The sequence below is a fragment of the Juglans regia genome, chromosome 7, assembly GCF_001411555.2.
Source record: "Juglans regia cultivar Chandler chromosome 7, Walnut 2.0, whole genome shotgun sequence".
NCBI classification, from domain to species: domain Eukaryota; kingdom Viridiplantae; phylum Streptophyta; class Magnoliopsida; order Fagales; family Juglandaceae; genus Juglans; species Juglans regia.
This window is the reverse complement of record NC_049907.1, coordinates 38,746,934-38,762,205: the sequence shown is the minus strand read 5'-3', so window position 1 is coordinate 38,762,205 and position 15,272 is coordinate 38,746,934. Positions and strand designations below refer to the sequence as shown.

Here is a 15,272-nt window from a genome sequence, read left to right as displayed (position 1 = left end):
GAATCCAAGTAATTAATATATCTAAAAATCTTTACAACTTTCTAATACTCTATACTCCACATTATTTTTAATTTTTATTATTTTTTTTATTAAATATTTATTATATGAATAATAAATAAAAAATTTGAAATAATTTAAAAAGAATAAACTTAAAAAAAAATTTAAAAAAAATATTAAAAATTTAAAAAAGTATGAAGTGTGGAATGTAGTGGAAGTAATACTCTTAATATATAGCATACCAATTTGCCCGTCAACTGGCACAAAATTGGGTCAAATAGCTTTGAAATATGTATGGGCCCTAATTTCACATCACCCAGTTCCCCTTCCATCCAGACAAAAAAAAAACATAGGATCGATCACTCACTCCAAAGGGATATTTTTTCCATTTTTTATTTGGCTGCACAACGGATATTATCTATATAAACCTTCGTTTGCTTCCCAAATTCTAACCCATTTCAGACCATCAGTGATATCAATTTCATTTACCGAGGAAAACAGAAAAAGGTAGACATCTTGGAGGGCTGGCATGGCTGCTGCACATAGTTTGGCCGGTGAAAGTGTTGCTCTGCTAACCAACCCCAAACGCATGGTGCCTACTATGATTGAAGCCGTGGCGCGCCTCTTTGTTACGAGGTTCCTTCAAACACATATCTCCTGCGGATGTTTAGTGTGAGTCTACTGATCTTTCCTCCCTCCTATAAAGACATCCTTTTTTCCTATGATTCCGCAGATTGTTGCTTCCTTCTTCTTTATTAGTTAATGCAGTGCGACATATATCTTCTTCTCTAACGTACGTCTGAAACTCAGACAAGACCAGGACCGTCTTACGTATCTCCATGCTCATGCTGTATATAGATGACCGTACGCCATCATGTGTCAAAAAGTTATATACACACACGCTCGACATTTTCGTAGGAGGAAATAGAGATCAAGTTCTGTCATCACAAAAAGCTAACGTCAAACATCATTTACACTTGAAAGAACAAAGTCTCTCTTCTCCTCTGTCCCTCTTCTCTCTCCCTCTGACTTGAAGATTTTTGTTAATATTTTCATATTTTCGTCTGCGTACTTCTGTCGACAACGATCTCGATCGGTAATTCCCATGAGCAATTACGCAAAGAATCCGCTGAAACGTGTGGTGGTATTTACACGAACAAGCTTCTTCAGAAAGACTTGGAATAAAAAGAAGCGTTTCTCCGATTGAATTCTGTTCCTCGCTCCTACCTTCTTCTTGTTCGTCTTAAAAGGCGTGAATTCTAGGTTTCGGTTAACTTGTGAAGAATATAAAAGATATGAGAATATTGTAAATTTATTGATAGTTGGAAAAATATTTGAAATTAATAAAATATTTAAAAAATAATATTTAAATGATATGGAGACAAAAATAAATAGATAAGGTGATGCATAATATAATGTTGTAAAAGTTATTAGTTAAAATAAAAAAAGTGAATTTTGATGATATATTAGGAAGAAAATAAAATCGATACTTCGATCGCCGCTGTAACGATTAATGTATTGCTTCTTGTGGTAATGCAGATTATTGGAGGAAGGGGGTACGAAATTCACCTTCGAAGGAAACAGGAGAATATGTCCTCTGAAAACTGTTCTTAGAGTTCATAGTCCCCAGTTTTACTGGAAGGTATCTACTCGTAATAGGATGGGCCACGTGGGATATTGGCATTCAAAAGTTCAAATCATTTTCTGATCTTAATGCAATTTTTCTCACCAGCAGTACTGGTATAGTGATGAGCAGTTGGTTGTAATGAGCAGGTCATGACAAGAGCTGATGTAGGCCTAGCAGATGCATATATTGATGGTGATTTTTCTTTCACAGATAAGAAAGATGGCCTTCTAAATCTTTTTATGGTATGATCATCGATCTGAGTCTTGAGTCCAAGTTATCTTTTCTGGTATTTTTACATCCTCAGCATCTGCCTTGCTGATTTTGTTTTGCAGATTCTTATTGCCAGCAGCAATGTAAATTCCAACACAACAAAAATGAAGAAAAGGTATATATATATATATAGCAACTGGCAGAACTTTGTTGGTGATATTGCGATTAGTCATGATCTCCTCAATTGCAGTACTAGTTAATTAATTGAGCGTTCATCTTTTGTTGGCTTTAGGGGATGGTGGACGCCATTGCTATTCACAGCCGGCATATCATCTGCAATAAATTTTTTCAAGCATTATTCAAGGCAAAACACTCTTACAAACGCTCGCAGGAACATTTCTCGTCATTACGACTTGGTATAAGATTATTAACTCTAAATAATTCCATGCATATTTTTTATTTGATGTCTTTAAGACTATGTTAAGAGTGATAGTACTGAAATTACACCCAATTACTGGTTTTGTATGTAACAAACAGAAGCTTATAATTCGTAATTTGGTATGTTTCTAGGGTAATGAACTATTTGCTCTGTTCTTGGATGAAACAATGCAATACTCGACTGCTGTATTTAAGGTCAGGTTCTGAACCTTCTGATGATTTATTAATTGCTAAAACTGCATCAACTTCTTGTCATGTCATCTTTCACCTAAGCTTTTAGCTTTAACTTAAATTCATTCGTGTTACAATATTGCTTAGAACGAAGATGAAGACTTGAATGTTGCACAGCTGAGAAAAATCTCTATTTTGATTGAAAAGGTGAGTCTTTTGATCTGTTGGATCATCTCGGATTCTTACGGGTATAATTTCTTTCTCTCAGCAATTCTAATTTATGTCTACTTTCAAATAACAAGGCAAGAATTGATAGGAAGCATGAAATTCTTGAAATTGGGTGTGGTTGGGGAATCTTTGCTATTGAAGTTGTCAAACGAACGGGATGCAAATACACTGGCATCACTCTCTCTGAAGCGCAGCTGGAATTTGCAGAAAAGAAAGTGAAAGATGCTGGCCTTCAGGTAATATATATATATATATATATGATGAACGTTGTTATAAAGCATGTAGATCATCAATATTGAATACAGTAGTCATAAAATCATGCTATGCCGATGCGTGATCTAGTTTAAGATTTTTAATTAAAATATATGTAATTTTTTTATTTTTTTTTAGGGTGATGTTTCTCAGCATGAGAACATGCAGATCTGGTGAATTTGTTGGGCTTTTCTATATGTGGAAGTTAATTGGTTGTGATTTTGGAGCGGTCCGGTTTGATTATCCAATCCGAAAAAGATCCATTGCGGTTTTTTCGGTAGATTTTCAATGAGGTTTGAGGCATGAAGAGGAGGCTTTAGCCTATTGGTTTAAGCCTAAATACTGATCATGGACAAGTCTTGTGGGGGTCTAAATGTTTTACCTGTTTTGATTATTAATCCGACCAATTCCGCTAATTGGGGTTTATTATATATTATATTAAACTTTTGTACAGCTGACCTATTGTATTTTTTTATAATCATCTGAATAAAATTCTCTACAATTCCGTAGATATCATTTTGCCGAATAACGTAAATCTCGTGTCGCTTGAATTAATTTCACTTTTTATTATACTTTTTTTTCCCCGATCTTATCTTTCCAAGCAGAATCCGACATTAGACTTCTTTACCAAGTTTAAGTTACTTTTCTCTCAGGATCACATTAGACTTCTTCTTTGCGACTACCGCCAAGTGCCTGATCCCCAAAAATATGACAGGATCATATCATGGTCAGTTCTTTTTTTCCAAATTAAAACTGATCTCCAATATTCTGACTGATAATTTCAATAAAACCAATGATATTGGATCCATTTAATTGTCAGCGAGATGATAGAACATGTTGGCCATGAATTTATGGAAGAGTTCTTTGGTTGCTGCGAATCATTATTGGCCGAAGACGGTATTCTTGTTCTGCAGGTAATGACTGGCGAAAAAGCCCAAGGTGGTGGCCTGTCTCTTACTTACGGTTTGATATTAACGTCAGGGTTGCAAAATGCTTTAATTGGTATATATTTAGGTCTTTTAAATACGATAGGTTCTGCCAGTTAATCAAATAGACACACATATATTTTAGTCATAAAGTGATTACACAAAAATAAACTTATAAATTGATGTAATTTGATATGATACATCAGATTGTAAAGTTATTTTTATTATAATAAACAGATTCTATGAAACCACATCAGTTTGTATAATTTTTTTGTGTCTGTAGCTGTTCTCATATACATATGATATAAATTTCGCGAAATTTGGCTAAAATATTTCTTTATTTTTTAACACATTGCTAACCATTAAACCCCTCTATCTGTTCTTAGTTCTCATCCTTACCAGATCAACATTATGACGAGAACAGGCTAAATTCAAGTTTTATGAAGGAATATATCTTTCCCGGCGGATGCCTACCTTCATTAAGCAGGGTAACATCAGCCATGACTTGTGCATCCCGACTCTGGTATATAATTTTATTGTCTGATCTTATTTTAATATTTCTATCTGATCATCTCTCTCCAAAAACCAATAGAAATTCTGAAATTGCAGTGTGGAGCACCTGGAGAACATAGGGAATCATTTCTACAAAACACTAAGATGTTGGAGAAAAAACTTTATGGAGAACCAAAGGTAATTAGAAAATTATAATCATGTATTAATATTGTTATTGTCATTATACTTTGTCTAATGTTTCTTTTACGTTGGTTGTAAAAGTACTACTGAACGTGATATAAGAAGCTAATTAAATTAACAAGTTATACTTTGATGCTGAAAAGCCAATGTTTGTATCATTTTGCAGCAAAGTCCTCGCTCTTGGCTTTGATGAAAAATTTATAAGGACGTGGGAATATTACTTTGAATATTGTGCAGCTGGTTTTAAGTCACGTACACTCGGAGATTATCAGGTAATTAATGTTTCATGTAAAATAAAAATGTCGGGACGGTATGGTAATATATAATTGGTAAGAATATTAAATGCGATCATATATTTTACACTCGCGATGGATGCTAGTAATTTCTATTATTATTATTGTTATTTGGCTTATATTAATTACAATTAATTAATGTAGATTGTATTCACACGTCCTGGCAATGTTGCTGTATTTGGCAATCCATATCAAAGGGTGCCTTCGGAAGTTGATCATCATGATCCTAGTGTTCCTGATGGAGAAACCACCGAACCTTCGTATTAATGTAATCAGGAGTTGATGATCCCAGCTTTCCCCAACTAGATCAAAGATGGCATTAATGCACTCAGATGATGCTATCCATCGATATATATATATATATATATATATATATATATATTAAGCTACTTTATTTTATTTTACTTTGAAGACAAATTAAATAATGAATAAAGGTGTACTGGTCTTTGCCTTTTATGGAGTTTGGAGAGCGCCGGGATGATCAGGTGTTGCTTGGCATGATTTGTAATACAAGTATTATTAATAATGGTGCATGGTCATAATGATCATGAATAATCCATCTTTTCTTCTACTGAATAAATATTTGAATCTAAACGCGTACGTCTCTTCTTCTTCTTCTTCTGTCGAGTAGTGTAAAATTAGCGTCTATTTTCCTCTTTCTTCTACTTTTAATATTTATTTCTGATCTTCTACCCAATCGGATAAAGGCCATATATATCATGAATTGATCAAATATATACATAGTCAGTCTCATCATGATTTATCTGTTATAAATGGCTTGTAATGAAAGCTAGCTCGACTAATGGAACTATTAGCATATTTTTCAAAATTATTTAAACATAAGATTAATCTCATTGTGATATTTCGTATTTTAGTGTATTTTAACTAAAAGACTATTTTAATTAATTTAAATATTAGTTCTCTTGTTTTAAAATTTATTAGATTTTTCGTTGGTTTATTTCATGATTTTTAAGTTGTGAAGTCTAGGTGGGTGTGCTTTCTTAATATTAAATATTGTTTTGAATTTAAATTGTTCTTTAATATAAATTAGTTATTTGCGAGTTTTAAAATTATTGTGTTGTTGGATTTAATTATTTTATTTTACTTAGTCATTGTGTTTAAATTATTTTATTTAAATTTATTGTTTTGAAATAATTTTCGTTGGATCATTTTGTGTGACCCAAGATGTGAGGATTGAATCTCATTTCTTTCCCTAACTTTTTCTTTGTCCCTTTGTCCCTTTTTCGTTTTTTCTTCTTTTATTTTCTCCTCATTTTCTTTCTCCTCTCTCTCTCCTCTCTCCCTGCTCGTGCATGACGCCTCCCCTCTCTCCCCCGTGCATTTTCTTCTTCTCCACCCAACTCCGCCATGTGCCGCCCGTGTCCGACACCGCCCCTGCCATTCACTTCCCCACCGGCCGGCGACCACCTCCCTCCATTCCTAGCTCCTCCCACGCCGTCGTTAGATCCCGCGCGTAGCCTCAAGCCGCGGCATTCCCGTTGCTCCACCTCTGACCTCCATTTTCTCACCACATCATCCTCGACCTCTTAGCAACCTAATGCACCCATTTTTAGCCCCGATCTGTCACCAATAAAGTGCATCCAACTCCATTTCCGTTTTTAGTTTTTGGACTTCAACCGCCCTCTACGCTGCCACCCACGACCAACCACCACCACCATTAGCTTCACCGACATCCCTAAGTCATTCCCTAGTAATCTCGGGTCTTGGTTTGTCCCTGTTCAAAAGTGGGTTTTTGAGACCCACAACCACATGTCCCTGTTCTCGTGGCTCTGGGTAAAACCACATGTCCCATAGGTGCAGTCCTAGAAAGTTTTAAAGTTGTGATTTGAAATTATTTTGTTTGAAGTATGTTATTTTAATGGTTTTAATTTATTGTATATTTTTATATTTTGTTGGTTTTATTCTATTTTATTTCATGTTATCTTGTTGTATTTTAAATTTCTTTTGTTATAGTTATAGCTTAATTTCTTTTGAGTTGAAAGTAGGGTTAATGGCTATACTATGGCAGGAAGATGGTATGACCTAGAATGTCATTGTTAGGTATAAATATTAAGTGTAGTAGGCTTGAACTTTTATGGACGTGGTTTGCTTTTGTAATCTTGAGGCATGAAGGGAACGACTTGGTTTGTGTGATCTCTTTGGGGAGTAGGATAATTGAGGTTTTAGATTTCGTAAAGATTTGACATGAGGCTTTAGAATTGGAAGTTATAAGTTCAACAAACTTTAAGGATATATTTACGAGAATTTCACCAAAGGTTTAAGGTTTTGCAGACTTTAGGAAATGATTTGTTATCATTTAATGTCTTAGATTTTGAAAGGTTCGGGAGTCAATTGTTTATTTATTGGATATAAGTTTATCGATTTTACATATTTCAGAAAGTGATTCTAATATAGTTTAAGGTTTTAGAATTGCATATTTGAAGGACTGATTTGTAATAAGATTTAAATTTTTTAATTCTGCAGGCTTGGTGTGCTAGCTTGATTTATTTTGGAGACTGATTAGTCTGTGACCATTAAATGGGGTTGACCGAAGTTGAGTTATTAATATAGGAATTTTCAAGGAGAATATTTCGTTGGGGATTGAAGATATTGATTTAGTTCATGTATTTCTATGAGGATTGAATATTTGGTTCGAATTGGGAAAAATAATTGTTATTAGTTCGAGGTTATAGTGGCAGGTTTTAGGATTGATCCATATTAAATTTAAGGATAATAGTTGGTGCAGATTCAAGAAGGAATTCTTCGTGAATTTGAGGAAAATGTGTAATATTTCATGATTTTGGGAAATCAAGAATTTTCTACCAAAATGTGGTAAGAGTTTTCTGGTTAGTAGGTGTTGGGCTACCTTGTACTTGATGGTGTTATGTTGTGATATAATTAAGGATTCAAACCTTGTGTTGATCTTAAGGAATTAGTGGTGATTTGAAAATTTCAGATGAAACTTGTAATTAGAGATTAAACTTTTGGTGGTGCGGATTTAGAATATGATTCTTGTTGATTTTGAGGGAATATGTATAGATGATGAAATGCTTATTGATGTTTAACTTTGGAAGTGGCTAATAGGTTACCAACTTGTAAAATACGAGGTAGGTTTAGAAGTTATAGCATGAGAGTCGATTGAGGTTGGCTCAGATTATTGTATGGAGCTATTAATCATTGGAAATTACTGGAGGTTGTATTAAGGTTCTTGTAAAAAATGAGATTTTGGATAATATAGCCACCCTAGGAATACTTGGCGTGATTTGTTACTAGGAGACTAGTGCGAGTATGATAGAATCGCCTATATGAGTAGACATGAGAGAGCATTACTCATGCCTGTATGGGAGATTTTGATGTTATGTTTGTCTCGAGCGTGTTCTGGGTGGTATCTTGTATCCTGCTTTGGCGTTGATGTATGACCTCACAAATTTCGAGGACGAAATTTTATTTTAATGGGGGAGGATGTGATACCTCGTATTTTAGTGCATTTTAACTAAAGGATTATTTTAATTAATTTAAATATTAGTTCTCTTGTTTTAAAATTTATTGAGTTTCTTGTTGATTTATTTCATGATTTTTAAGTTGTGAAGTCTAGTTAGGTGTGCTTTCTTAATATTAAATATTGTTTTGAATTTAAATTGTTCTTTAATTTAAATTAGTTATTTGTGGATTTTAAAATTAATGTATTGTTGGATTTAATTATTTTATTTTACTTAGTCTTTGTGTTTAAACTATTTTATTTAAATTTATTGTTTTGAAATAATTTTTGTTGTATCATTTTGTGTGACCCAATATGTGAGGATTGGACCTCATTTTTTTCCATCACTTTTTCTTTTTCCCTTTTTCTTTTTTTCTTTTCTCCTCATTTTCTTTCTCCTCTCTCTCTCCTCTCTCCCTGCTCGCACGATGCCTCCCTTCTCTCCCCCGTGTGTTTTCTTCTTCTCCACCCAGTGCCGCCGTGTGCTGCCCGTGTCCGACACCGACACCGCCACTGCCATTCGCTTCCCCACTGGCCAGCGACCACCTCCCTCCATTCCCAGCTCCTCCCGCGCCACAGTTAGCTCCCGCGCGTAGTGTCCAGCTGCGACATTCCTTGCGTTGTTATGCCACCTTCGTGCCACCTTCGGCCACTATTTTCTCACCACATCATCCTTGACCTCTTAGCAACCTAATGCACTCATTCTCAGCCTCGATCTATCACCAGTGAAATGCATCCAACTCCATTTCCGTTTTGGGCTTTTTGGACTTCAACCGCCCTCTATGCCACCACCCACGGCCAACCACCACACCATTAGCTTCACTGACATCCCTAAGCCCTTCCCTAGTAATCTCGGGTCTTGGCTTATTCCTGTTCAAAAGAAGGTTTTTGAGACCCATGGCCACAGTGCATTTTGCACTGATCTGTTCTTGTGTTGCTATCTCTTGCACCTCTGTGATCCTTCGAAAATTATATTAAAGCGCTGTAAGTATTTTTTCAAATAACTTTTGAGATTTAAATGTATTTTTACACTAACTCATTATTTTATAGTGATTGGTTGGTTGTGCAGGATTGAGTCCGAGGAGTAAGGGGGTCGGTTGGATTGGACGATGTAGTTGTTTATGTGATTGGTTTATATTGGGATTTGTTGATTGTTAGATATTGATGTCGTGTCTTGTACATTGCATGTTTGCACGCATATTTATGTTTATAAATGGAAACTAGGTTTTCATGTAATTGCATTCATGTTCATGTATTTATTGAAAATTAGATTTTCATGTGAAAGAAAGGGAAGAGACTGTAGGGATGGTGGTAGAGTCCCGCCTATGATTCCCGCCTACGGTGCACGCGATAGGGATGGTGGTAGAGTCTCGTCTGTGATTCCCGCATACAGTGTTCTGATATGTACTTATTGTGTGAAAAGGAACTGTAGGGATGGTGGTAAGCAGGGATGGTGGTAGAGTCCTACTTGTGATTCATGCCTACGGTGCTTGCGGTAGGGATGGGGGTAAGCAGGGATGGTAGTATAGTTCTGCCTGTGATTCCCTCCTATAGTGCTCTGATATGTATTTATTGTGTGGAAATGAACTGTAGGAATGGTGGTAGAGTCCTGCCTGTGATTCCCGCATATGGTGCACATGGTAGGGATGATGGTAAGTAGAGATGGTGGTAGAGTCTCGCTTGTGATTCCCGCCTACGGTACATGTGGTAGGGATAGTGGTATAGTCTTGCTTACGATTCCCGCCAACAATGTCCGATAAATGGTTGGATTTTGTGTGAATCATTTTTTGGGAAAACGTCGGATTATATTTTTGGCTAAAATGAGATTTTGGCGTGTGTTGGAAAATAAACATTTTTGATAAAAATGAGGTTTTGAGATCTGTTTGTTGGTTACATTAATACATTTTTATCTCGTGAGATGTTTGGATTATTACTTACCTACAGTACCGTTTTATGGTATCGCAGATTTTGATGCAAACGAGGACGGTGAGCCTTAGGCTTTGGCTCCGCTGGAGGAGTGACCTGAGGTTACTCTCGTGTATCGAGATTTGTTTTATTACTCGTGTATGTATTTTCTCTTGTAATATATTTTGGGATAACTGTATAACTTTTTTAAAGGTAATTTATTTTGGGTATTTGTATTTAAATTTCTGGTACTTTGTTGACTTACTTAAATTATTTGCTGCGTTTTTGTTGTACACTTTCTGCATGTACACACACTTGCACTTATCATTAGAATGCGTGACTCGTGTTGTTATCATCCCGACATCCCGATCCCCACATTGCCATACGAAGGAGTCGAGGTGTCACACTCATGCTCGTCTAAAAGTTTTAACCAAATAATTAAGAAATATGGTCATGTTTTGGAGTATTTTAGCCCTTAGCAAAATTTTCCATGTGCTTCAATTTCCTTCTACGTAGCCCCACAATAAGCCATTTTCTTTTGCAATATTTATATGGGCTTTTCATTTTTTATTTTTTATTTGTAACTTTTATTATCTTTAATTATACTTGAAGTTAAGGGGAGGTTTGAATAGTGAGTTAAAATAAGATGAAAGTTGAGAGTCGAATAAAATATTATTTTTAATATTATTATTGTTTTAAAATTTAAAAAAATTGATTTTTTTTTTAATATTTTGTGTGAAAATTGAAAAATATTGTAATGATTAAATGAAATGAATTAAAAAGACTTACTATCCAATAATAAGAAGTATTATAATAATATGAGATGAAATCATAAGATGGGTTATAATTAATAAGACATGTTATAATAAGATGATATGAGATAAATTATAATAAGATGTATTATAAGTTATGATTTTATTACTTTATTAATTACTTAAATGAAGAATTATTTAAAATATATCAAATAATGCTTTTTCTTTTTTTTATTATTATAAATATCTTAAGTTAGCTAGGAATGCAAACTTCCTCTAAATTCAAAGGAGGTTGTGAGGCGGCAGAGATATCAAATCCAATTATTAGCGAATGAAGACATATTTGCAAAGTCAAATTATACGTTCAATTACCTGTCACGATCGATCTACACACTTATTCATTACCTACACATAGGTTTTCGGGAAAACAAGCCCATAGGTTTGCTGATTCTGTAATTGAAATAAAAAGAACCCACGTGTAAGTCAAATCTTTCCTATTTCCGCATACGTCGGTAGTTGTCGGGTTCACTATCATTTTTCTTCTTATAGTATGGGTAATTTTTTGTGGTCCTGTTAAGTCCAGAGTGGTCATGTAACATGAATTTTCACATTTTTTTTAAAGTTCACATTTTAATAAAAGATCTGCACAATACTTCATTGTTGAAGAAGTGGAAAGGGCCAGATCGATGATCTTCGAGAGTTGGGGCCGAGATGAAAGGTTCTTGGCGTGGTACTTGTGCAGTGGAGTTACCGTTTCACTTAAAAGTGCTAATATATAATTGGTCCCATGACAACATTTATCAACTCATCCACAACATCAACAACAGGAACATTGATCTGGCGATATACAAATGATACGGTGGGGGAGAGAAATGCTTCGCATTCCGATAATGGCAGTACTACACAACTAATGTAGTACTGTCATATCATGTGATTTATTAAAAAAATACAAATTTAAAAGGAGTAGAGGGAACTTAAGCTTTAAATCTTTCCAGCTGAAATACTTAATAAAGAAAGTATTTTGCTAAAATTTAATTGAGAATTTTGAATAAAAACATTCATTAAAATAAACATTACCATAAAAGAAAAATAATCAAAAATAAAAAATAACTAAAGTTGACAATTTGGAAGAGAAAACGGCTGATTTCTGGCTTGAAACGGGGACAATTAGGCATAACGTGGTGACCAAGGCATGCTTGTTGAAGATAGATTTTTGAATTGGGGTTATATGTGTGATTCTGACACCCGAAGTCAAAGTTATGACTAAAATACTAATGTGTGTGCGATGTTTTTATATTTTATTGGTTTTATTCTATTTTATTTCATGTTATCTTGTTGTATTTTAAATTTCTTTTGCTATAGTTATATCTTAATTTCTTTTGAGTTGAAAGTAGGGTTAAGGGTTACGCTATGCCAGGAAAATCGTACGACCGATAATGTCATTGTTAGGTATAAATATTAAGTGTAGTAGGCTTGAACTTTTATGGACGTGGTTTGCTTTTGTAATCTTGAGGCATGATGGGAACGGTTTGGTTTGGGTGATCTCTTTGGCGAGTGGGATAATTGAGGTTTTAGATTTCGTGGAGATTTGACATGAGGCTTTAGAATTGGAAGTTATAAGTTCAACAAACTTTAAGAATATGTTTACGAGAATTTCACCAAAGGTTTAAGGTTTTGCAGACTTTAGGAATGATTTGTTATCATTTAATGTCTTAGATTTTGAAAGTTTCGGGAGTCGATTGTTTATTTATTGGATATAAGTTTATCGATTTTACAGATTTCAGAAAGTGATTCTAATATAGTTTAAGGTTTTAGAATTGTAGATTTAAAGGATTGATTTGAAATAAGATTTAAGTTTTTTAATTCTGCAGGCTTGATGTGCTAGCTTGATTTATTTTGGAGACTGATTAGTCTGTGAACATTAAATGGGGTTGATCGAAGTTGAGTTATTAATATAGGAATTTTCAAGGATAATATTTCTTTGGGGATTGAAGATATTGATTTAGTTCGTGTATTTCTATGAGGATTGAAGAATTGGTTCGAATTGGGGAAAATAATTGTTACTAGTTCGAGGTTATAGTGACAGGTTTTAGGATTGATCCATATTAAATTTAAGGATAATAGTTGGTGCAGATTCATGAATAAATTCTTGGTGAATTTGAGGAAAATGTGTAATAATTCATGGTTTTGGGAGATCAAGAATTTTCTACCAAAAGATGGTAAGAGTTTTCTGGTCAGTAGGTTTTGGGCTACCTTGTACTTGATGGTGTTATGTTGTGATATAATTAAGAATTCAAACCTTGTGTTGATCTTAAGGAATTAGTGGTGATTTGAAAATTTCATGTGAAACTTGTTATTAGGGATTAAACTTTTGGTGGTGCGGATTTAGAATATGATTCTTGTTGATTTTGAGGGAATATGTCTAGATGATGAAATGCTTATTGATGTTTAATTTTGGAAGTGGCTAATATGTTACCAACTTGTAGAATACGAGGAAGGTTTGGAAGTTATAGCATAAGAGTCGATTGAGGTTGGCTCAGATTATTGTATGGAGCTATTAATCATTGGAAATTACTGGAGGTTGTATTAAGGTTCTTGTGGAAAATGAGATTTTGGATAGCATAGCCACCTTAGGAATACTTGGTGTGATCTGTCACTAGGGGACTAGTGAGAGTATGATGGAATCGCCTATAGGAGTAGACATGAGAAAGCATTACTCATGCCTATTTGGGAGATTTTGATGTTATGTTTGTCTCGAGCGTGTTCTGGGTGGTATCTTGTATCTTGCTTTGGCGTTGATGTTTGACCTCACAAATTTCGAGGACAAAATTTTATTTTAAAGGGGGAGGATGTGATACCTCGTATTTTAGTGCATTTTAACTGGAGGACTATTTTAATTAATTTAAATATTAGTTCTCTTGTTTTAAAATTTATTGGGTTTCTCGTTGATTTATTTCATGATTTTTAAGTTGTGAAGTCTAGTTGGGTGTGCTTTCTTGATATTAAATATTGTTTTGAATTTAAATTGTTCTTTAATTTAAATTAGTTATTTGTGGGTTTTAAAATTATTGTGTTGTTGGATTTAATTATTTTATTTTACTTAGTCTTTGTGTTTAAACTATTTTATTTAAATTTATTGTTTTGAAATAATTTTCGTTGTATCATTTTGTGTGACCCAATATGTGAGGATTGGACCTCATTTTTTTCCATCACTTTTTCTTTTTCCCTTTTTCTTTTTTTCTTTTCTCCTCATTTTCTTTCTCCTCTCTCTCTCCTCTCTCCCCGTGCACGCACTACGCCTCCCCTTTCTCCCCCGTGTGTTTTCTTCTTCTCCACCCAGCATCGCCGTGCACTGCCCGTGTCCGACACCGTCCCTGCCATTAGCTCCCGCGCGTAGCCTCAAGCTGCGGTATTCCTTGCGTCGTTGCGCCGCCTTCGCACCACCTTCTGCCAACATTTTCTCACCACATCATCCTTGACCTCTTAGCAACCTAATGCACCAATTCTCTGCCCCGATCTATCACCAATGAAGTGCATCCAACTCCATTTTCGTTTTGGGCTTTTTGGACTTCAACCGCCCTCTACACTGCCACCCACGGTCAACCACCACACCATTAGTTTCACCGACATCCCGAAGCTATTCCCTAATAATCTTTGGTCTTGGCTTGTTCCTATTCAAAAGAAGGTTTTTGAGACACGGCCACAGTGTATTTTGCACTGATATGTTGTTGTGTTGCTGTCTCTTGGACTTCCGTGATCTTTCAAAAATTATATTAAAGCGCTGTAAGTATTTTTCCATATAATTTTTGAGATTTAAATGTATTTTTGCACTAGCTCATTATTTTACTATAATTGGTTGGTTGTGTCGGATTGAATCCGAGGAGTAAGGGGGTCGGTTGGATTGGAGGATGAAGTTGTTTATGTGATTGGTTTATATTGAGATTTGTTGGTTGTTGGATATTGGATATTGATGTCGTGTCTTGTACATTGCATGTTTGCATGCATGTTTATGTTTATAAATGGAAACTAGGTTTTCGTGTAATTGCATTCATGTTCATGTATTTATTGAAAATTAGATTTTCATGTGAAAGAAAGGGAAGAGACTATAGGGATGGTGGTAGAGTCCCGCCTGTGATTCCCGCCTACGGTGCACACGATAGGGATGATGGTAGAGTCTCGTCTGTGATTCCTGCCTACAGTGCTCTGATATGTACTTATTGTGTGAAAAGGAACTGTAGGGACGGTGGTAAGTAGGACGGTGGTAGAGTCCCGTCTGTGATTCCTGCTTACGGTGCATGCGGT

At 35.0% G+C, this 15,272-nt stretch overlaps 1 protein-coding gene across 1 annotated transcript in view; it reads left to right on the top strand.

Moving 5' to 3' along the window:
- The first annotated feature begins 523 nt into the window (after positions 1-523).
- Positions 524-15,272, top strand: part of LOC109015791 (tuberculostearic acid methyltransferase UfaA1-like) — a 48,671-nt gene continuing 33,922 nt past the window's right edge. The window contains exons 1-14 of the mRNA XM_018949881.2: positions 524-669; positions 1,537-1,639; positions 1,771-1,866; positions 1,957-2,009; positions 2,127-2,250; positions 2,405-2,467; positions 2,591-2,650; positions 2,746-2,907; positions 3,577-3,650; positions 3,744-3,837; positions 4,236-4,372; positions 4,459-4,539; positions 4,709-4,814; positions 4,980-5,229. Coding sequence (XP_018805426.1) covers positions 527-669; positions 1,537-1,639; positions 1,771-1,866; positions 1,957-2,009; positions 2,127-2,250; positions 2,405-2,467; positions 2,591-2,650; positions 2,746-2,907; positions 3,577-3,650; positions 3,744-3,837; positions 4,236-4,372; positions 4,459-4,539; positions 4,709-4,814; positions 4,980-5,102 — 1,419 coding nt within the window. The 5' untranslated portion in view covers positions 524-526 and the 3' untranslated portion in view covers positions 5,103-5,229. Of the gene's footprint in view, positions 670-1,536; positions 1,640-1,770; positions 1,867-1,956; positions 2,010-2,126; positions 2,251-2,404; positions 2,468-2,590; positions 2,651-2,745; positions 2,908-3,576; positions 3,651-3,743; positions 3,838-4,235; positions 4,373-4,458; positions 4,540-4,708; positions 4,815-4,979 lie in introns of the transcript that reaches the window.